This window comes from Ceratotherium simum, chromosome 16 (genome assembly GCF_057802395.1).
Source record: "Ceratotherium simum simum isolate JZ-2026a chromosome 16, ASM5780239v1, whole genome shotgun sequence".
In the NCBI taxonomy this organism is placed as follows: domain Eukaryota; kingdom Metazoa; phylum Chordata; class Mammalia; order Perissodactyla; family Rhinocerotidae; genus Ceratotherium; species Ceratotherium simum.
In genome coordinates, this window is record NC_141915.1 from 29,829,436 (window position 1) to 29,851,887 (window position 22,452).

At 50.3% G+C, this 22,452-nt stretch overlaps 2 protein-coding genes and 1 long non-coding RNA gene across 4 annotated transcripts in view; 2 read left to right on the forward strand and 1 right to left on the reverse strand.

Moving 5' to 3' along the window:
• The window catches only part of CUEDC1 (CUE domain containing 1), a 77,166-nt gene extending 70,720 nt beyond the window's left edge, over positions 1 to 6,446 (forward strand). Inside the window, exons 8-11 of the mRNA XM_087440931.1 lie at positions 583 to 676; positions 1,425 to 1,483; positions 2,324 to 2,394; positions 4,675 to 6,446. Of these exons, the coding sequence (XP_087297057.1) occupies positions 583 to 676; positions 1,425 to 1,483; positions 2,324 to 2,391 (221 nt within the window). The 3' untranslated portion in view covers positions 2,392 to 2,394; positions 4,675 to 6,446. The remainder of the gene's footprint in view (positions 1 to 582; positions 677 to 1,424; positions 1,484 to 2,323; positions 2,395 to 4,674) is intronic.
• Positions 4,873 to 15,211, reverse strand: LOC147914983 (uncharacterized). The gene is made up of 3 exons (XR_015554700.1): positions 14,002 to 15,211; positions 13,070 to 13,189; positions 4,873 to 4,939 (listed from the first exon to the last, which is right to left on the reverse strand). It is a non-coding gene; the product is annotated as an uncharacterized LOC147914983 (long non-coding RNA).
• Positions 15,212 to 15,434: 223 nt separating this feature from the next.
• MRPS23 (mitochondrial ribosomal protein S23) lies at positions 15,435 to 22,212 on the forward strand. 2 transcript variants are annotated; one of them, XM_087440932.1, is made up of 5 exons: positions 15,435 to 15,538; positions 16,062 to 16,232; positions 21,044 to 21,121; positions 21,322 to 21,448; positions 21,831 to 22,212. In XM_087440932.1, exons 1-5 carry the CDS (start codon positions 15,495 to 15,497, stop codon positions 21,975 to 21,977), a joined length of 567 nt encoding a protein of 188 aa, XP_087297058.1. In that variant the 5' UTR covers positions 15,435 to 15,494; the 3' UTR covers positions 21,978 to 22,212. The 2 variants fall into 2 exon arrangements, with proteins under 2 accessions (XP_087297058.1, XP_004434817.1); XM_004434760.3 differs by having other exon boundaries at positions 15,436 to 15,538; positions 21,825 to 22,212.
• The last annotated feature ends 240 nt before the right edge of the window (positions 22,213 to 22,452 follow it).

Here is a 22,452-nt window from a genome sequence, read left to right on the forward strand (position 1 = left end):
TTCTCTATGGCTTGAGGGGGCTTGGCCAGGCCTGACCGAGCAGGGAGGCCTTCGCTAAGCCCACTTTCTGCGGGGGGAGGCCTGCAGGGTCCGGGACCTCGTTCCACAAAGTCCTGCCAGCCGGGATGGGACTTCCCATCCCCCTCCCCTCCCCACAGACACACAACCATGTGTGAATGAGGCTGCCATCCTTTCAGGCTCCATTTCAGGGAAAAATCTCAGACTAGTCTTGGAAATCCCAGAACGAACTCTGGAGGTAGCGAGGGGAGGGAAGAGGCGGCGGGAAAGAAAGCCAGGATGCGTCATTGTCTGTTGTAGCTGGATAGGAATACCCAGATCTCTGGCTGCTGGCCGTGGTCCCTGGTCCGGCTCTCCGTGGCCTGTGCTGCCCCTGCAGGCCGACCCAGGATGGCAGTCTCACTCCCCCGGGGCAGCAGCCTGGCCCGCGTCCCCGATTCCTGCCACTTCCCCTGCTCCCTCGATTCCCATGCCAGGCTGCCAACCTGCCCCTACCCTGGGGGATGTCTTCCCCGGCCTCTCCTGGTGCTCTGGCTGCTGGCTCACAGGTCTCTGTGCCCCCAGCCACCCGGAGGAAGCTGTTTGAACTGGCCAGGGCCTTCTCGGAGAAGACCAAGATGAGGAAGTCAAAGAGGAAACACTTGTTGAAGCATCAGTCATATCCTTTCTAGCCTGGCACTGGGTGGGGCGGTGGGTACTAAGGGCACCAAGACCCTGGGCTGGGCTCCCTGAGGCTGCACCCTCCCCCAGGAGCGGGACTGGGCTCTGTGGCCCTCCCCTCTCCTCCGTGAGCCCCGCTGCCAGCCTGCCGCCCCATCTCTTGGTGCCAATCTCGCCCACCATGACCAGGCCTGGGGAGCAGGCCACTGTCTCCCGTCTTCCTTCTGTAGGCTCAGAAGTTGTCCTACAACTTTACTTTTTGTCTGGAGTAAACTGCATCTTGGGAGAAAACTTGGCTCTCCCATCAAAATCAGCAAGCCTTTCCCTAATTTCTCTAGTTGGATTGGTCCACAGATCTTTCCACCTCCTCATTTCAAGCATCTTGGCCCTGCCTTCTCACTTTCAGCTCCTCGAGTAAAAATAAGGTTTTCCACATTTTTATGCAGACTCCCATCCATGCTTGTCAAATAGGGCCCGGGATATTCGAAGCTGAACAGCCAAAGGAGAACAGGGAGAAAGTCACTTCTCTGTCCCCAGGATGGGAGTGGGGTGAGAAAGTGGGGCCTGGCTACTCAGCTGACCCCAAGAAAAAGCCTGGGGGAGGCACTGGGGAGGCTGGGGGATAAGGCTGGTATGCTGGAAGCCTCCTGAGCTTGGAGCAGGTGATGGAGGGCTAGGGGTGGGGAGTGGGAAGACTATGGCAGTGCCCACCCATCCCTGGACAGTTTTCCTGAATGGCCGGGCAGGCTGGGGGCTGCAGTGTCAACAGCCAATCTCCTGGACGACGTGGAGGGCCACACTTGTGGTAAGGCGGGGGAGTGGGAAGCTTGAGCTCTACGCTGCCTGTGATGGGTGCCGTCCATGAGGAGGGTCCTAGGTGTTTCATAGGTGGACCCAACTTGTTGGGGAGGGAGCACCTAATCTGGGGGACACATCAAGGGTTGGTGGGCAGGTGACCTAAAGAAATGGGTCCTCCCACTTGGTCCATATTGCCTCTCCCTTCCTTCCACGCCTGACAGTGGCCCCCAGCTGCACCTCCACTAGATCTCTACATGGAGCACAAAGTGCCAGGTGCTGTTTCTGGGGAATATTCTCTGGGATGTGAGGGGGCAGACAGGCCTACCCACATGGAGGGGCCTCACCTTGAGAACCAGGCGCTGGGCAGGTTCAGTCCTTCGGCCCAGAGGCCTGTCAGTGTTCATCCAGTCCCTCCCCAAGGCCACATGGGCCAGAAGAGGCTGCCTTGGGCCCTAGCAGGCCCACAGCCAAACCCCCATCCTCATGCCTCAGAGGAGGGGCCCTTTTGTGGTCAGGAGACATCCAGAAACAAGGGCTAGAAGGGCTTTGGAGGTCATCTGGATAGTCCAACTTCCCCATCCCATTTTATAAATGAGGAAACTGAGGGAAGAACTTGTCCAAAGTCTCAGAGCCCAGTGATGGAGCCGGGCCAGCACCCAGGTGTCCTGTCCCCCCACTGTGCCCTGCTGCTTCTCACAGACCCACCGGTCACCCCCAGGGCTCATCGTGTGCCCCAGCAAACAGAGGGGGTGGAGAGAGTTGGGTCAGCTCTCTTGCCCAGCCTGGAGGACATGCGGGAGTGAGGCCCTGAGGGTGGAGGATGAGGCGGCTTCTCTCTGCTTTTCAGATGAAGACTTCCGGGGAAGGCGACAGCAGGCGCCCAAGGTGGAGGAAGCCCTAAGAGAAGGACAGTAAAAGGTAAAGGCTGGAGCCACAGCTGCTTAGGGACTGCCCGAGGGCGGGCCTGCCATGCCCAACACCCCAGGAGTCTTCCCAGGGGTCCAGTAGTGTAGGGCTCAGGCAACTGGATAGTGCAGGCCCTGGGTTTCTTCCTTCGTGGTTGTGGCAGGGGACATGGGCTTCTGCATGGGAACTAGGCTTTTACATTTCTTTTACTTGATTATTTATTCATTTGACAAAAGATAATCACACTTGCCTATGCCAGATGCTGGGAATAGGGGAAAAAAAGTCCGCTTTGACCTTGAATAGTTTACAGCCCAGTTGAGAAGACAGTCCAGGACACACACAGCACACTAAGAGGACAGTTTAAGACAAACGGAGATGGCTTCACCCTGGCTGTGCACACACAACTCGCCCATTGCCCGCTTGGGTTGGGTGGTGCAGGATCTGCCACAGCCAGAGGAGGAACCGCCCCTCTCTCGTGGCAGCTCTGTTTCTGGCTGGAGCCCTGGGCCCCCATGCTGCTTTCCTCCTCTTCCCGTGCATCCTGGGGGAGAAAAAGGCAATGTCAGTACCTCCTCCAGGACTCAGTCCCACCTGTCCCTCTTCCAGCCCCTCCCCCCATCAGGAAGCTGCCTGCCTGCCCTCCCCCCAGCTGCTGTCCTGATCCCAGTGGTCAGCATCTACAAGGCTTTCTTGAGCTGAGGTGTGGCAGGTACGGCCCCGTTTCAGACAACGGAGAAATATTTGCTACCCTCAGGATAGTTGTAGTGGAGGTGAGCTAACCCAGGGTGCTGAGCACACAGCCAGGAACAATATAAGCGCCCTGTCCCCTCAGCCTGGGCGCTGGCCAGCACATCACCTCTGGTTGGCTCCCCACTGCATCCTCCACCAGGCACTTCCAGACCCCTTCTGTTCTCTCAGGCGTTTTTCTCCCGAGGAGCTACACCCACGCTTCTCACTTCTCCGGGATGCTCAAATAAAGCCAGCCGGGGAAAGGCTCCCATTCCCACTCAGTGTGGCTGCCATCTCCTTCCCACTGGTCCCCAAGGAAAATGTGTCTGGTCCAAGGCCACCCTTGGCTCGTCATTTATTTCTCTCCTGAGTCTCCCAGCTTTTCCTTTTCCAGCTCCTTCCTCAAATCTGCATCCTCCTCCTTCCCATCTTAAAAACCAAGTGTCATCGATATTTTCCTTCCACATCCAACTCGGGAAAAAGTGGCCTCTTCCTTCACCCACTGCAGGCTGGCAGCCCCACTCACCACCCCCAGATTGGCTCAAGAAAGGCACCTGCCAGAGCCAGGGCCTTTGACTGGCCTGCATCCTCTGCTGCTCTCTCCTGCACGCCACACCCATCGTCTTCTCTGAAACTGCCCTCCCTTGGCTCCTTGCGGCCCCAGGAATCCTGCGCCTTCCTTCTCTCTCTTTTTTCTCCTGTGCTTTCTGGCTCCCGACACGCCTCGAACTCCCCCAATCCCAGCTCTCCCGGCAGCTCTGCCCTGACCCTCTCTGAAGTCTTCTCACTCCCCACTCTCTCTAGCAGCGCCACTACCCTCTTTTACAGCATCGGCAATACTTCTGTGCAGTTGGCTCCAAAATGTGAATCGTCATCTCAGTCAGTCCCCCAAGTCGGCTCCGTGTCCCCAGCTGCACCCATGATTGTCTTTCTGGCCGTGGACGTCAACTCACTGAAAGCAGACAGTCCTCCTGACTCCCCCATTTCATTTCTCTTCCTTTTTCCTTCCATCACCGCCCTGGGAGACTCATCGCCTGGCTAACAGCCACCAGTCTCTTCACTGTCCCTACTCTGTTCAGCTCATCACCAAACGCCTTAGTTCCATTTCTCCCTTGCTCTCTGAATGGGCTTTGTGAGTAAAGGCTTATGACCTCCTCAACTTGGTGTGGGGGACCCACCAAATTCTGACCCCAGTTTACTTTTCTGCCCCTACAGATGCCCTTGGTCCAGCTCATCTGAGCTACTACTGTATCAGAATGGACCCCGCAGTGCCCCACCCCTCACCCCTTCCCATACAGCTGCTTCCACCCGGAATTCCAGCCTCCCCACTCCATCTCTAGCTGCCAGAGTCCCTACTGTTCTGCAAGTTGGAACATTTCTAGGAGCTTGGATTGGGGGGAGGTGACCCCAGGCAGAGTGCCAAGGCTGATGTAGAGTCCTTGGAGGAAGGAAAGGGCTCCTTTCTTTGGTAGCTTCTGCCTGAAACCCTCTCTCCAGGAACCAGTGATGAGGAAGGACCACGGGGCTCCATTGAAAAAGACTTCTATCCCTTTTCCCTACCAGATGCCAGCAGTTCCTCCACGCTGGAGATGATCCAACCCGGTGGAGGCAGCCGGAGAGCAAACCCGGCCCCCGGCTGAAGAGCCCAGCTGCAGCCGGACAGGTGGTGCTTGAGTCCCGAGGCCCAGTGATTCTCGGGCCACAGTCCAGCCCAGCCACTGCCACTGCCACTTTCCATGGGACTTGGAACTTCGGAGTTGCGTGCTGTGATTGGATGAAGGACCTGGGGGTGGCAGCCATCTATAGCCCCTTTTGTAGCCAGGCTGTTCTATGGGCAAAGAGGGGAAATGCAGGATCCAACCCCCCTTCTTAAAAAAAAAAAAAATCCCAGAAAACAGGCAAAAATTGGAGTGCCCGAAAGGGCAGGATGACCCTACCAGAGGCTCTTTGGCCTGAAGGTGGAGCCCCTGCCCTCCCCCATCTCTCCTGCTGAGCCACAGACACTGCCTGATCCCCTACCCTTACCCCAGCACCCTTCTGGGCACCTTGGGCCCTTTATTCCCATGGCCTCCTGCATCTCAGCCTTTCCCAGGGCTCCTAACCCTGAGCACAACCCCTGCACAGAGCTCTTGGTGGGAGAGCCCTGGGCAGTCACTTGGGCCCCCTCTGAGGAGTGATGGGCCACTGCAGAGAGGTATCTGCTGACTGCTCTGCCTGGGCCCCTTGGGCTGCCTCTGTTAGGGGCTGGCTAGGGCCCACAGCAGGGATGGGGAGGGTGGCCACCCCGGAGCTGGCCGACTCTGGCTAGGCAGAGGTAGTCTTTACTTCGGCAGAAGACAAAAGCCAGTTCTGGATGGGACCTTACAGTTACGCAACAGTGAGGGCTCACAGGGGCTCTGACCCCACCCCCCCAGCTGGACTAGAAGGTCTTCTGTAGCTAAGGGTGCGCAGCAGCAGGTTCTGAAGTGACCCTTGAGAAGGTGCAGGACTGAGGAGCGGGTGGGAGGCCTGGGGCAGAAGGGCTTGCTGGGTGCCCCTGGCCAAGAGTAAGAAGGTGAAAGATCTGAGGAGAAAACCTCGGTTCTACGAACCTTACCCTACACCAACCACTGCCAACGAGAGGGAGGCTGCCCTAGTCTCTCTGGCCCCGCCCACGAGACCGGAACGCGCTGACCTCTCCTCTCCGGAGAACCGGGAAGCCTAGGCAGGCACGAGGCTTCAGGGCCCCCGGAGCGTGCAACCAGCCCAGCCCGACCTCCTGGGGTTGGGAGTGGGAGCCAAGCCTTGGCGGGGCCCCCGTGGCCGCAAGTCACCCCGAGATAAAGAGGGCGCAGCGGGCGCCTAGGGCCAGCGGCGGAGGCCAGACCGCGATCGCGCCTCGTTCCGCCCGCCCCGCTGGGTGCCGGATGAGGGCCCCGGGCCGACTCGGGCGGCCCAGCTGCCCCTGGCTCGGGAGAGGCGGGCGGGGCCGGGACGCGCCGCCGCCGCCGCGCGTGACCAAGTTTGGAAGCGCGCGCAGGGCCGGGGGCGCTGGCGCGGGGCCAGCCCTGCAGAGGCGGGGTCGCTGCCCTCCGCTGCTCCCCCTTGCCAGGCTGTGGCCCCCGACGAGCCCCCTGGCCGCCAGCCCGAGCTCCAGACGGGTCTGACCCCGAGGGGCCTCTGGGCTGCGGCCCTGACCCCTCCCCGCGCCAGGCCCGGGCGCATGGCGGGGAAGCCCCAGCCCGACGTCTGTGTGTGTTGCTTTGTTAGTTTTTTGTTTTTCCTCCTATGTGTGGGTTTTTTCTTGGAGCTGTTTCATAGGAATTCCTGTAATAAAGACTTGGTGTTCTCTTGGTGCTCTGATGTGGCCGGCGGCGTGGGCTGGACCTCCCTCTTCTCTTCTCCCCCGCCCTGGGCAGGGTTTGGCCCCGGGAGCCCCGCCTCACACCCGAGGGCCACCTGCCTCGCCCGCCCGGTTAACCCGCAGCGTCTGTAAGGCCCCAAGGGCTCTGCCCTCTCCGCAGTGCACCCACGAGGTGACACCTGCCTCCCGCGCCGCCACCTCGCCGACCTGCTGGCTTTGCTCGGTGCTGTCGCCTTCCTGTTTGCCTTGGGAACGTAAACCGCTTGCTGATAGGCAAAGGAAACACCAACGGGAAAGCCAGGCTGTTGCGAAATCTCCAGCCGGTCGCCTCCCTAAATAAACAGACCGCTTCTGGAGTAACGGCCGCGCTGAAGGCTGCACGGATGTGCAAGCTCAGGCTTCAGAGGGCCCGCCAAGATCTTCCAGTTCAAACACCTCTAGCTTTCCCCTACTCCTTAGCTCAGCGGGACCACCTCCCACGCCAGGGAACTCTGCTGAAAGGGGAAGCTGGTGCCGTTTCCAGACAGGGCGGTTCTCAAGGTTAAAACGTTCTAATTTGTGTTGAGCCCAAAGGCCTCCTTGTGGCTTCCACCCACACATCTTGTTTCTGGGCTCTGGGTCACCCAGGACAAGGCCACCGCTCTTCTCCCTGATGCCGTGTTTGAGCTTAGTGCCCCCACTCTCCTTCAGGACAAACAACGCAGGTCCCTCCTGCTCTCCCTACAAGAAGCTCCCCCTCCGCACCACGATCTGGCCCCACCCCCAGTTAGACGGAGGTAGGCTTGTAAACCGGCATACCTGGGACAGCTGGTGATGCTCCAGACGTGCTGTTTGGACCTGGGCAAACCAAGATTATCCTCTAACCCCGCTCTGCGCATTCATTACTGATAGCTGTGTACCAGTGTAATCCGTGGAGCATAGCACCAGCCCCTGGGACCTTATTAGAAGTGCCAATTCTCAGCCCCACCCCAGACCTACAGAGTCAGAAACTCTGGGAGTGCAGCCCAGCAATCTGTGATTCTGATGTACACTGAAGTTTGGGAGCCACAGTACCAGGCCAATACCTAGTACTGACTGCACAGTAGAATTACCTGAGTAGCTTAAAAAAATTCCTGACGCTCAGGACCCCAGACCAATTAAATTAACAACCATAGGTTGGTTTCTTTGAAAGCTCCCCAGGTAATTCAAGTGTGCAATCAAGTTTGCAGGCCAGTGCACTAAGCAGTCTGTTAGGTGTTTCAAATTCGCCCAATTAATCTTGCCCAATAATGGCCTTTTACAGATGATGAAATGACTATTCAGAAAGATTAAGTGACTTATCCAAGATCACAGAGTTAGCAAGGTGTGAAGCCAGAAAACAGGGCTCCGAAACCTGTGTTCCACCCTCTACACCCCTGCTGCTTACAGTGTGCTCTATGGACCAGCAGCATTGGCATCACCTGCCAGCTTGTTAGAAATGCATGTTATCGGGCCCCACTCCAGATCTCCTGATTCGGAACCTGGGGTGTATATTAACCAGCCCTCCAGATGATTCTGATACATGCTCGCGTTTGAGAACCACAGTTCTACAACCTTGCTACTCACAGTTTGGTCTGTGGACCAGCAGCATCTGTATCATCCAGGAGCTTGTGAGAAACACAGAATTTCAGGCTCTGCCCCAGACCTACTGAGCCAGAACGTGCATTTTAACTAAATCCTCAGATGATGTGCATGCACAGTAAGGCTTAAGAAACACCAGTCTTGGGCCAGCCCCGTGGCTTAGTGGTTAAGTGCGCGTGCTCCGCTGCTGGCGGCCCGGGGTTCGGATCCTGGGCGCGCACCAACGCACCGCTTCTCAGGCCATGCTGAGGCCGCGTCCCACATACAGCAACCAGAAGGATGTGGAACTACGACATACAACTATCTACTGGGGCTTTGGGGGGAAAAATAAAGTTAAAAAAAATTACTTCCTTTAAAAAATAAAAATAAAAAAAGAAACACCAGTCTAGAACACTGGTTCTCAAACTTGCTGTACACTGGAATCATCTCTGATACTTAGGTCCCATTCCCAGAGGTTCTGGTTTGGGATTTAGCCTGAGAATCAGATTGTAAAACTGCTCAGGTGATTCTAATATGTAGCAAAGTTTGAGAACCATTCACTATTTTGCCTATTAGGGTAGATGAGACTGAAGGTGATTGTAACCAGAGAGCAGGAGGCGGGGAGAGAAGACCAAAAAAGCTGATCGGTCCAGTAGGAGTGCAGTAGATGAAGCCCCTGCTCCATGCTGAGTCCCTCCCTGTTGAACAGTGTATACAGGATCCAGGAGGGAGTCAGGTGGGGCCGGATGACTGCTCTAGCCATCTACCCTCACACACCATGCTCATCTGCAAATGCTGGGCTCATGGTGTCCACAAGGTGATACTCCCAGATTCATCTCCTGCAAAAAATGCTGAGCTGGGCTATGTGGAGTCTGGTCCAGCCAGTGCCCCTCCCCATTGTATGCTTTGGTGTCCCCAGAGCTCAGCCCCTACTTGAGAGGAGATCTTGGGTCTGGAGGACGCTGTACCCAGAAGAACTGGCCCAGCTATTACCACGTTGGGGTCTCCACTCTCCCTCTGTTCTCTTGAAGCACCTGGTAGGGGGTTGAGGTAGGAAGCAAGACAGGAGGAGAACTTGGTTTGCAGAAGGCAGAAGGCAGGCTAGGTTTGGGGTAATGACGATGATAGCTGATTATGAATGTTTACTATATGCCGGGCACTTTTCTGGGGTGCTTTACTTACGTTATTTTACCTAATCCCCACAACTATTACATGAAATCAGTATTATTACTCCTATTTCACACATCAGGAAACTGAGGCACAGAGCTGTTAAGGTCCTTACTCAACATGTCCCTCAGTAAGTGGGAGTACCTGGATTTGAACCCAGGCAGCAGAACGCCAGAGCTGGTGCCTAAACTCTCAGCTATAGGTTGGGATGGAGGGACAGGTGATAAGACCTAGAACTCCTGCAGAGTGCAATTTTTGGAGCACAGAAAGGCCCACCTACTTAAAAAACATCTCCATAGTGATGCGTGACCCAACAGTGTGCCTGGAACTCACCTGTTAGCGTTCTTTATCTGGTTTTAAAAATAATCTCTTAGTATTTCCATTAAATGGCAAATATGCTCTGGGGAGAGAAGCACATGAACTCCTTTTGCCCATTATCACAGCATAGATTAATTTGTTGGATTAGCTGGCTGGGCCAGCTGCAGGAAGATTTGGAAATTTCTGGACATGGTGGGGTGAGGGGGGGGCGGTTGTTGAAGGGGGCTGTGTAAATCTACTGCCACCTGGTGGTCATCTCTCAGAAGCGGCAGTCGCTGGCCACCGAGAGGCCACTGCCATTTTCCCAGAGCACCTGTTTGGCCTGAGGCCAAATTTATTCTGTTCACTTGGTCATATGTTTTGTAAAATTTGCAAAACAAAGACATTTTTGTACTTTTTTTCTTAAAAGGGCCACTAAGATTATATAAACTTCAGGCCCCACAAAACCAGCATTTACCCTGCCTGTCATTGCTAGAGAGTCGAGTCACAATTCTATATCAGGCCAAGAGGATTATTCCAGGGCCTCTGAAGTGAGGAGTCGTGAAGCTCAGTACAAACTCAGCACTAGCCTGCCTTGCTCGGACCTTGCTATGCAGAGTGTGCTCTGTGGATACAGCAGCCAACTGTCAAATTTTCCAGGACTGAGTGGTTTCCTCGCATGAGGAACTTGCAATGCTAAAACTGGGAAAGCCCTGGGCAATCTCGGGCGAGTTGGTTACCCTTTCTACAGATTAGCAGTATTGGCATCAACCTGGAAGCTTGTTAGAAATGCAGTTTCAGGCCTCACCGCAGACCTACAGAGTCAGAATCTGCATTTTTTTCAAGATCCCCAGGAGGTTCAGGTGCACATTAAAGACTGAGTTGCCCTGCCTTCCACAAGAAAAGAAGGGCCCACACCACCCCTGAAATGTCTGCTCTTAAGGGCCTCATCCTCTGCTGGGAAAACGCCACAGAGTGATTCCAACTGGCCCTTAATTCTGATAACAAAAGGCCAGAGTGTTGCTCCAGGCCCAGCTGGCTCCCGTTTCCTTGGCTACAGAAGGAGCCAGTGATGCAGACCTTCCAAGGCAGGCCCAGGCATGAAGTGCTTCTCTCTCCTCTGCCTGAACTGGATTCTCCTTGGGGGCGAGGCTGCTGTTTGCTGAAGAAATGAATGGGCAGCCCTGTGAAAATGCCATGCGAATCATTAGGTGTGATTTAATTGTAGTGTGATTTAATAAACGGTGATTTATTGTGTTTAAGTGTGGAATGGTCAGGAATCGTTATCATCAGCACTCCTATTTATTGAGCAGTTACTATACACCAGGCACTGTTGTAAGCACTCTGCAGGTCTTAACCCTCTGACTCCTCCCAACAAGGCTATATCGTGGGTGCTATGATGATGCCCATTTTACAGATGACAAAGCTGAGGCCCAGAGGTTTGTAAAAGGGATCTAACTGTCAGTGAGGCACAGAGGACAGCCAGAACTGGAAATGACCAAATGCATGGTGGAGTGGAGGATTACTTCTATTCAACCACAGCTTCCTCACTATTGGTGTACCTGGGGGAGGCCTCCAGGAAGGAGGGCTGAGATTGCTGCATCCTCATTTGTCCTAACTTGGCTTTATTCATCTGTGCTGCTCAGGAGAAAACTCTAAGAACCAGCTCTAGGCCAAGCACCAGGCTGGGTGTGAGGAGGCAGAGATAAGCATTCTGGTTCCTGCCCTCAGAGAGGCCCAGGGAGACAGACCCAGACAAGTAAACGGAGTTACCACACCCACCGTGAGAGAGAGAAGCTGAGGGAGGGAGGGAGCAGGTTCCGGGGCGCATTCACCCGGCCTGCTGAGTGTGTGCTGGGGGCTGAAGTGCCTTCCCACCTGACTCTTGACAGGAAGCGGAGGTGTGGGCCTCGAAGGAGGGTGCTGGGCTGGGCTGGGCCGGGAGAGGGAGCAGCCTGGAGGTGAGAGATTGCACTCCTGCCTCCTCCTTGAACATCTCCCTCCTTGCCCTTCATCCTCCTGGACCCTGGAGCGAATATACACTATGGTTTCCCTCTTCTTTTAAAGCAACAGCTAATTTCTCCCTGATCCTGGCTCTCTGCCAAAGGTGAGTAGCCATGTTAATGATTTCATCAATATGCTGGGATTTTCACTTCCCAAAACTGTTCCGCTGTTAGGGATGCTCTTCCTCTTTTTGGCTGACAAACTCCCTGGCACCGTTTACAAAGATGTGGGCAGAGTGTAGGGAAGTCACAAGGGATGGTCTAGACCCTACGGCTAGTGACAGAGGGGCACCATTTGCTGTGTCTAGACCTGAAGGGGCAAGGAGGGAACAGTGACTGGAACCTGGTGAGAGAGCTGTGTGTGAAGAGGCCGCCCTGCAGGAGCCGTGACTTTATGTTCCTGGACTGTACATGCAGGGAGCCAGGGGAATGGAGACTGACTTCTCTCTCCTTCCCGCCAGTCCCCTGCCAATGCCTCCCATCGGTGGTGCCAACTGGAACCCAAGTGGAAGCAGAGGGCAAGGGGCCAGGGGATACAGTCATAGAAGTCAGCCTCCGGGGGCAGAGAGCAGGGCGAAGAAGGGCACAGAGTGGGTGTGGATCTGGATGGGCAAATGGAAGCTCTTCAGCACAAGTACTTATCAATCAATGTTATGGGCTGAATGGTGTCCCTCCAAAATTCATATGCTGAAGTCCTAACCCCCACTACCTCAGGACGTGACTGTATTTGGACATAGAGTCTTTAAAGAGGTATTTAAGTTAAAATGAGGTCATTAAGTTGGGCCCGAATCCAACATGACTGGTGTTATAAGAAAAGACAGAGGGAAGACCACGTGGAGACACAGGGAGAAGACGGCCATCTACAAGCCAAGGAGAGAGGCCTCAGAAGAAACCAACCCTGCCAACCTTGATCTTGGACTTCTAGCCTCCAGAATTGTGAGGAAAGAGATCTCTGTTGTTTGAGCCACCCAGTCTGAGGTACTTTGTTATGGTGGCCCTCGCAAACTAATACAACCTATTCAGCTATTCAGCACATAACTTATCAATTCTAAGCTATTCAGCACATAACTTATCAATTCTGAATTTGCCTCTCTGTCTCCCCCACTGGACAGTCAGCTTCTCCAGGACTCAGCACAGGGTCAGGTAGGTGCTTACATGTCTGTGGGATGAATGGATCGTTTAACAAGAAAATAAAACAATAAGGCAATCTATGAAATAGCATCAAAATGCTGCAGTCCCTGGTGGCAATCAGATGATGGGACACAGCGGCGACAGCGATGCTGTAACAGCCAGCAGACTTCTTACTCACGAGCACTCACTAAGTGCCGGGGCTGTGATGAGCGCTTCACATGAATGGTCGCTTCTACTCTTGCAACAAGCCACACAGAGAGTTAACAGTGCCTTCCACATTTTAACAGATGGGGACACAGAGGTTTGGAAAGTTCTGTAACTTGCCCAAGGTGACACGATTCGTGGGCACATCTACAGTGTGAGACAGTGGGACAAAAATGGGGCCAAGTGGTGGAAGGAATATGGCCTTTTGGAGAGTTTACAAGTTCTGTTTCCTTACCTGCAAGATTGTCAGGACATTACCTATGGCATCAGGCACTTGAACACTTGAGTGAGATAATCCAGGTCTTTGCGGCAGTGCATGGCATGCGTGCACCAGCCCCTTGCAGGCTTAAGGGCCCTGGGGAGGAGACAGAAAGCCTCTAATGTCCATTCTGCCTGCCCCCAGCTGCCCAACAGCTTCCTCCTATATTCTGAAGGAACGCTCACTGGGCTGCGCACTTCCTGTTGCAAGCTCAGAGGGTTCCCGGTCCATCTTGCTCCCACATCTCCATGGTCTCCCCACTCTCCCCACCAACATTCTGCTCTCTCAGTTACAGAAGCATTAAATATGATGCTGGAGGGGAAACTTTAAAGGCTTGGAAGAGGAAGTGACTTCCCCAAGAAGATGTAGAGAGAAAATTCCTGCCCTGCAATTGCTCCCCCACTGAGGGTTTGGGTCTCTGGCTCCCCTCCCTGAACTTGGAATAAACCCGTCTAATTCTTGAGCAGCGGTAACTGCAGTGGCCTCCGGGGCAGGCCCGAGTGGGAGAAGGGAAGTGTGTCTGTGGTCTGGGCTGGCAGCTAGCTCTGACTTGGACAGAATTAGAAACTTGTCAGGAGGCCTAGGAAGACTATATTTAGCCGGGAGCATGTTTGCTCTCCCTAGAGTGAAGTCTTCTAGACCTTCCAAGGACTGGGAGAACACAGCCTCCACACTTGGCCCAGCAGCCAGAGCTGTGCTCTTCCCTGTTCCAGAGGGCCCTGAGGCAGCAGTGAAACCCACCTCTCAGTTGAGCCCTGGGCCTCAAATCACCCTGTCCGCTGCCCCCGGGGCTGGTTTTGCCTGACCTCCTCAGTCCACCAGTCTTCACCTTGTGGCACAGCTAGGGAGGCATTGTGGGGTCCTGGAAAGGGCTGGGGGTGGGCTGGAAGCCTGGCTCTGTCAGTTACCTGTCAGACGAGGTACTTAACCGCGCGTGGCCTCACTTTGTCATCTACGATGAGGATAATAACAGCCACTCTGTGGGTAGGTGTGTGGATTCAGTGAGCTAATGCAAACAAGCAGTGACTGCTCATGGAACATGCCTTTCCTCCTCCTCACCAGCCTCCCATAAAAACGGGAGGACTCGGAGATGATTTGATGCTCTTTCCTGCTGACAAAGATAATGGGCTCCCGGGAGATATTTTGTGTGTATGCGATTCAAAACATTTCACTGAATTAAAAAGTTCAAATATGAATACGAAGTCTTCCCAGGCCAAACTCTGAGGGATAAAGAAAAAATTCTTCCTTTCCCTCCTACGGTTTCACTGGAGAGAACCAACGTTCACAGCCTGGTGTGTCCTTCCACATGGTTTCTATCCTCATACAAACACAAACACATATAAAGGCGTTTTCTTTTTTAACAGGTTAGGATCCCACTAAAGGCGTTTCTCTGCAACTTACTCTTTCATCTAAGTCATGGGCATTCATCTAGGTAAATACATATGAATCTAACGCGTTCATTTTAACAGCTGCATAGGATTCCGTAGAATATACGAACCATAATTTTCCAGCCATTTCTTTTTTTTGGCCATTACAAATAATACTGCAATGACGATCCTTGCATAAATATCTTCATGAAATCGTGCTTTCATTTCTATGAGGTACTTTACCCCAAGTATGATCTTGGGGCCAAAAGGTAACCCTCAGGTTACTTTCCTCAGATTTTTGAGCTTCCTTCTCAGAATTTCTTTGTTCCGGACACTTGCACTTTTCAAGCTCCAAGGAGGAGTTAGCTAGCGACGCCTCCCGCGGAGAAAACACTAGCTGTCGGCAGATTCCCTATTAGAGCGGATGCAGGTGGCGCTCCAGGGCCCAAGGGTTTAGAGCAGAGCGCTCAACAGCAGGAGACGGAGCGCGGAGGCCTGGTCTCTAGTGTGACCCTGGGCAAGTGACTGCCCCTCCCCGGGCCTCGGTTTCCTTCTGAACCAAGATCAGGCGCAGTCGGGGCCCAGAGATGGGGACCTCTAATCTCTGCCTTTATGCATTCCATGGCGTGGTTGGCTCCCCAGAATAGTAGGCTGCGTCTTCCCCCTAACTTCCCATCATCTTCCCTCCGCGAGGCCGGACCTTCTCGAGAGGAGTTGGCTCAGCAAGGCAGAAAGGGTTAAGCCATTGCCATAATTAATCCCTCCCCTAGATCGGTCATTTATTGCTTCTGCCCGGCTGTGGCTCGCTCCGTCCCCTTCGGCTCGGCTGTCGAGTGCTCCTGTCTGAACCTGGCGGGCAGCCGAGGAGCGCGTCAGTTCGGCCCATCCTTTGCTTCTGCCTGGCTCAGCTCTCCATGAGGGCTGTAGTCTAAGCACCGCGATCCTCGACTCGGCCAGCAACTTACGCCCCCTTTGCCTGCCGCGGGCGCTTCCGCTTCCGGTACCCTGGCCGTGCTGGATCCCAGGCCCGGGCCATGGCAGGGAGCCGGCTGGAGACCGTGGGGAGCATTTTCTCTCGGTGTGTGCTCGGAGCCGGGCTGAGCCGGGCGGGGGCTCTCAGCGGGTCACGCTCCTCCTTGGGTGTGTCTGAGCAGGGTGAGGCGTTCTCCGGAGGCGCGGGTCTGAGCCCGGTGGGGACTCTTGTGCTGTCTCCTGCCTCTGAGTAGTTGGGCTCTTTGAATTTCTTACCTTTCCCGTTAAAGGTTGCAACTCCCCTGTCCCCGAGTGGAGGTCTCCAGGAAGAGCAAGGGAGGGAGAGGCTGATGGGCCTGGCTGGTCCGTCCTTGCATTTTCCGTGATGGGGCGAGGGGGGTGGGGCGCACGTAAGAAGATAGAAGGACCTAACCCCTGAGCGTTGTTAGGTTGGTTTGGGATATGAAGTATCTTACCTGTAGATGGGGAACCCCCTGCTCCCCGCATTCTCCGGTTCTATGTTGCAGATTCGGTGAGCCCTCTGATATCCCAGGCTGTGGCTAGACTGATTCAGGGGCTTAGACAGGCTGTTGTAACCGACTGACCGTCGTTCTTTTCCCTTCCTGAAGGACTCGGGACCTGATTCGGGCTGGGGTGTTGAAGGAGAAGCCCCTCTGGTTTGACATATACAACGCTTTTCCCCCGCTGAGGGAGCCGGTCTTTCGGAGGCCCCGCTTGCGATACGGCAAAGCCAAAGCTCCCATCCAGGACATCTTTTACCACGAGGATCGGATTCGAGCGTGAGTGTGAAGCCCGTGTGGTGGACAGGAGGCAGCAGAACTTCAGAAGGAAAGGTTTAGCTAGCAGTCTGGTAACTTAAATTAGGAATTGAGTCAGAGCTTGCCCTGTGGAGAAGGTCTTGTATATCTAGCTAAATTAGGGAATCAGTGCCCGTCCCCCACGTGAGAGAAACAGAAGTTGTGAGAAGTAGAATCTGGAGCCCAACAGTTGACTGATCATTGCAATTGTAGCTACCCGTTTCTGCGCACCTGCTTTGTGCTAAGCACTATGCTAAGCCTTTAACAAACGTTATCTCATGTAAGCCCTACTCTATCCCTGCAAGGTAGGTATACTTGTCTCCATTTTATTCATGACGACTATGAGGCTCAAGGAAGTCAAGTAACTAACTTCCTGTGTGGTTACACGGGAAGGTGGCAGACCTGGGAATCACATCTGTGACGCCAAGCTTGCGCTTGGTCCATGTGCCTGCCTTCTCCAGGACTGGAGATAGGAACATGGTCTAGGGATCCAGTCGGGATCTTTGAAGCCACTTCAGAGAGAAGGAAGCTTATGAATCCAAGGGATTTAAAAATAATCATCACTAGGAATTGGAGGGAAGGTGCTTTCTTTCTTTGTTTCTTTAGTATCTACTCTTTTATTGTAAAAGTAACACATGCTCATTGTAGAAAATTTAGAAACAAAGGAAAAGCATAAAAAAGAAAGCACAAATCACCGATAATCCCACCATCTAGAGAGAATGTTTTGAAGTCAAGCCTGGCTACTTCTAGCTGAGTGACCTTGGGCAAATTACCCTGCAAGCTTCAGTTTCCACAGAGTAAAATATAACAATAGTACCTAATAGACTGTTAAGATCTGTTTTTTTTTGTGAGGAGGACTAGCCCTGAGCTAACATCTGATGCCAATCTTCCCCTTTTTTCTTGAGGAAGATTGGCCCTGAGCTAACATCCGTGGCCATTTTCCTCTACTTTTATATGGGACACCGCCACAGCATGGCTTAGCAAGCGGTGCATCATTGCGCACCCGGGATCTGAACCTGCAAACCCCGGGTCGCCACAGCAGAGCGCGCGCACTTAACCGCTTGTACCACCGGGCCGGCCCTGAGACTGTTAGGATTAAATAAGATAACATATGAAAAGCTTTTAGTCCAGTGCTTTGCACAAAGTAAGCCTTCAATAAATGTTAACCAGTATTACTGTTATGATTAATAACATTTGGGTCTGTTTCCTTCCAGTCTTTTCTGTGTATATATATATATTTAACTGGTAACATCTGATACTAATAATTCATGCCTTTTTTTGCTCCTTAACATTATTGCATTTTCTCATGTTATACTTTTTTTTTTTTTGATGAGGAAGATTGGCCCTGAGTTAACATCTCTTGCCAATTTTCCTCTTTTTGCTGAGGAAGATTAGCCCTGAGGTAACATCTGTGCCCATCTTCCTCTGTTTTGTATGTGGGACACCACCACAGCATGGCTTGATGAGCGATGCATAAGTCCACACTCGGGATTCAATCCTGCAAACCCTGGGCCACTGAAGCGGAGTGTGCAAACTTAACTACTACCCCATGGGTCCAGCCCCTCATGTTATACATTTTGTAAAATGTATTAACCTATTGTGAATGTTCTGTATTTAAGCATTTCTGTAATGTTGGACATTTATGGTGTTTATATAATATTAGCTATAATAAATAGCAATATTTTTGAAGATATGTCTTTCTCTATAACACTGATTGTTTCCTTAGGGTGGATTTTTTGAGTAAACTCAACTATCTTTTTCTGAGTCGCTTTCCAAGTGCAAATCAGGTGTTGAAACTAGTAGAAATATTTGTTCTTTTACCTCCTTCACTCTCCTTTTCCCCCAGAGCTAAATAGCCATGGGAGAGGTACTTCTAATGGTTTCCCGGTAACATTCTTAAAAATGTCTCTAAAGCTCTTTTTTTTTCTCATTTGAGTCACGTATAAACCTTTTAGCCAAATCCTTAATTTTATGATGATAAAACAAAAAGAGTAGCTCAGTGGTCACATTCTTTTGGGGATACTTCTCTGATGGCTCCCGGAGTTAGTGTCTCCCCGTTTGTGTACGCTGAGTACTGTGTTCGTGTTGCCCCTGTTATGGCCTTAGCCTGTCCTTGATAACTCTGCATGCCAAACACGCTGTCTTCATTCAATAACAAACATTTATTAAGCACTGCCATGGGCTAGGCACTGTCATATTCATCCTTGTAACCTCAGTGCCCAGGCCAGTGCGTGGCATGCAAGTTGCTTTTTTAATTGTCTCGTGAAAGAAGAAATTAATGAATGAACCACTCTGCCAGCGGAGGGAGGCATAAAAGAAAATTCTTTGATGAGGAGGAATGGAGGGCCAGGATTGGGGCTGATGGAGAACAGCCATCAGAGTTTTATTAGTTCCCTGAAACAACTTCTGGAATAATGGGTTAGAAACTACTTCTATGGCCACAGTTAACCCTGCTATACACATATTTGGGCTCTATGTAAGTGGTAAGTCTCTCACTGGGAATTCACTGACAAAGCCCTTTCCCTCAAATATTGATGCAGTTAGTTTTAAGTACTTAGAATTTGTACTGTTCCTTTTCTCTTAAATGTTAGGATCAGAAATTGTGCCTAATTGAAGTTAATACATATCCCTTATTCTTACTCCTGTTCCTGGATGTAAGAAAACAATTTATAAAGTCATTGTATTCTCTATTGAGGTCCAGCCACCTTTCATCTGAGGAATCTTTTTTTTTCCGCAACACTCCTTTGAGGTAGGAGAACAAGTATGTTCTTGCTGTACTTGGAAATTTTTAGGGTAGGATACGAGATCTTTGGGGCATTAAATACTTTTTCAGCACTTTTCTGCTCAGGTCCATTGCATGCACTTGGTCAGGATGCTTTCCAGGTTCATTTATAAATTAAAATCATTTGTGCTTCTCCTGTGTGGCTAGCAGTAGAACTGGGTGATAGGTCATTGGAGAACGTGGAATATTTTACTGCTCTCTCTGTTATTACTGTTAATGCCAAAATAATAACACCCTGTTTTAAATAGTTTTTTAATCTTTATCTTTGTGGCTTTTTTTCTTTTTTCATGTTTTTGATATTTTTAAGAATTTATAAGAAAATAAATTCCAGATATATCAAAACCTAAATGTAAAAAGTGAAATCATAAAAGTTCTAGAAGAAAATATGGGAGAATTTTAAAAATAATCTGAGTGATAAAGGCCTTTCGAAGCATGACATAAAACCCTTAAGTCATAGTGAAAATACTAAAATTTTCTGCACAAAAAAAAGTACCATAAGCAAAATCAAAAGTCGTCCAACATACTGGCAAAAAATTTGGCACCATGTGTGACAAAGGGCTAATTTCCTGTTTATACTACTATAAAGTTTGCTTGTAAGTCAGTAAGAAAAAGACCACCATACATATGTAATGAATATGATTCAGCCATAAAAAAACAAGGAAATCCTATCATTTGGGAATACATGGATGGACTTTAAAGGCACTGTGCTAAATGAGATAAGCCAGACAGATACTGTATGATCTTACTTATATGTGGAATCTAAAACCAACAAACTCATAGAAAAAGAGATCAGACTTGTTACCAGAGGCAGGGAATGGGGAGGGGGAATTGGAGGGAGGAGGCCAAAAGGTACAAGCTTCCACTTATAAGATGAGTACTAGGAATGTAATGTACAACATGATGACTGTAGCTAACACTGCAGTATGATATACAGGAAAGCTGTTGAGAGTAAATCCTAAGAGTTCTCATTACAAGAAAATTTTTCTTTCCTTTCTTTTTATTGTATCTACATGAGAAGACAGATGTTAGCTAAACCTGTTGTAATCATTTCACGATATATGTAAATCAGACTGTCATGCAGTAAGCCTTAAATTTATACAGTGATGTATGTCAATTATTTCTCAATAAAACTGGAAAAAGAAAGAAAGAAAGAAAAAGACCACCAAGTGGAAAAATGGGCAAAGAACATGGACAGGTCACAGAAGAGGAAATTCAGTTTGCTTTTAAATATGAAAAGATATCCAATCTCTTTTGTAAGAAAAGCAAAACTACAATGAGTTATGATTTTTCATCTATCAAATTGACAAAGATCAAAAATTGGAGAATGTAATTTGGCCAGGGTATGGAAGTAGGCAGTCTCATATGTTACTGGTGGGTAGAAATTGGCACAACTGCTTTGGAAAGCATTTTGGCAATTTGGAAGGCCAAATTACAAATGCACATACCTTACCCCAATAATACCACTTTTATGAATTTATTCCACAAACTTGTTTGCACAGTGCACTAAGAAACGTAGATAAAAATAATCATTACAGCACTGTCTAGGGTCGCAAAGGACTGGAAACAATCTACACGCGCTGATTTGAAATGATCTCTAAGAAATATGAAGTAAAAAAGGCAAGATACAGAACAGTGTTTACTGTCCGTGGGGTTAAAACTGTGCCTGGGGACAGGGAATGACAGATGCATGTGTGCTTGTATCTTACTAGAATATTTCTGCATGGATAGGCAAGGAGCTGGTTAGTGTTGCCTCCCAGGAGGGGAGCTGAGGCATTGGGGTGCAGAAGTGAGAAGGAGTGTTACTTTTCACTGGATACCCTTTTGTAACATTTGATGTATTTCCCATGTGTGTGTATTAATTTATTTAAAAAAAAACAACAGCAAAATCTATTAGGCTCAGGCTGTGTAGGCCATGTTACACTTAACTCCTCAGGGCCTAGCAATTACTCTACGCCGTTCTTGGCCATGATCTGTAACTGGAGATTTATGTTGTGACGTTTGTATTTTCTAGGAAATTTTATTTGACCTATGGATCTGGTCAAAAAGCTTTCGATCTGTTCAATCCAAACTTCAAGTCTACGTGTCAACGGTAAGCCATTTTACATGTCCTGAGTTACTTAAAGAAAAAAATTTTTTTTAAAGGATTTAGTTGTCAGTTTGTGAAGTTTTGTTGAATTCCGCTTGAAGAAAAAGATGAAGATCTGTTAAGGGAATGCTTGATACTGTGTAACAGTATATCTTGGCAACTCTCAGTATACAGACCTAAGATGTGACCACTTGGAATTCCAGGTTTGTGGAGAAGTACATTGAGCTACAGAAACTCGGAGAAACAGATGAAGAGAAGTTATTTGTGGAAACAGGGAAGGCTTTATTGGCAGAAGGTGTCATTTTAAGACGAGTAGGAGAAGCAAGGACTGTGAGTATTTTATTATTAAAATTGTTATTAGAATTAGTTGCCTCTTTGTCAGAGATTAAGGGAAGGCTTGGTTTTCTTTCCCCAGCCCTTGGCTCATATTCTTATACTCCAGGTCAAATACTATTAGATTGAATATACTGAAATTTTGTGGTAATGGCTGCTGCTGGCAACAAGTGAGTTGTCATTAGGGCTTTTGAAATTGTGGTTCTATAGAGATTTTTATCATGTTTTTGTTTGTTATAATGGAATTTGACCTGAGATGCTAATGTTAAATTTTTGACTCAGTGATAGAACAGGGCTAGTCATATGGCGTCAGCTAATTAATTGAGTGAAAATGGTAACATCTGTGTGACGTACTTACGTCTGGTCTTATAAGCAACAGGAGGGTCGTCCCGTTTCCTGGAAATCTGAACACGTGGATCGCGAACCCCAAACTGTGTTGGAAAAACACCAGCCTCTGAAAGAAGTCCCGCAGGAGCAGCATTGGGAGGCACCTGAAGAACAGTCGAAAGGCCTCTCACCTCCCTGAAAAACTTGCATCGTGTATACTGACAGCCAGACTGTGTGCACTGGATGGATGGTGAACTGTGTTTGACAGCTGAACTGTGTAAATGTTTCTTGATCTCTAAGGCATTGCGTTTGCCTTCTTCGAGTTCCTATTTCTAGGTTGTCATAAAGCTCAGTATCATGGTTTGAAAGAAGCAGTTATGTGAACTTTTATGTTAGGACGGTATTAAATAAAGAATTCCTTAGCTGCCTATAAAGTCAATTTACTTTAAAATTGTAAATAACATGAAGAAACCTTTATCAGTATTGTTTGAATGGGACCCATTCTGGGTAGGTTTGCCTGGGTTTTTGTGTTGATATGTGGGCTGGCTACATTTGATTCTCTGGTATGTTTCTCTTCTCTGGATCCATTAGACTTTTACTTACACATATGGTGTGGTCCCTTGGCCATCTGTTTCTGTCTGCAGATATCTTTGTACCTTCTGCTATAGAACGAT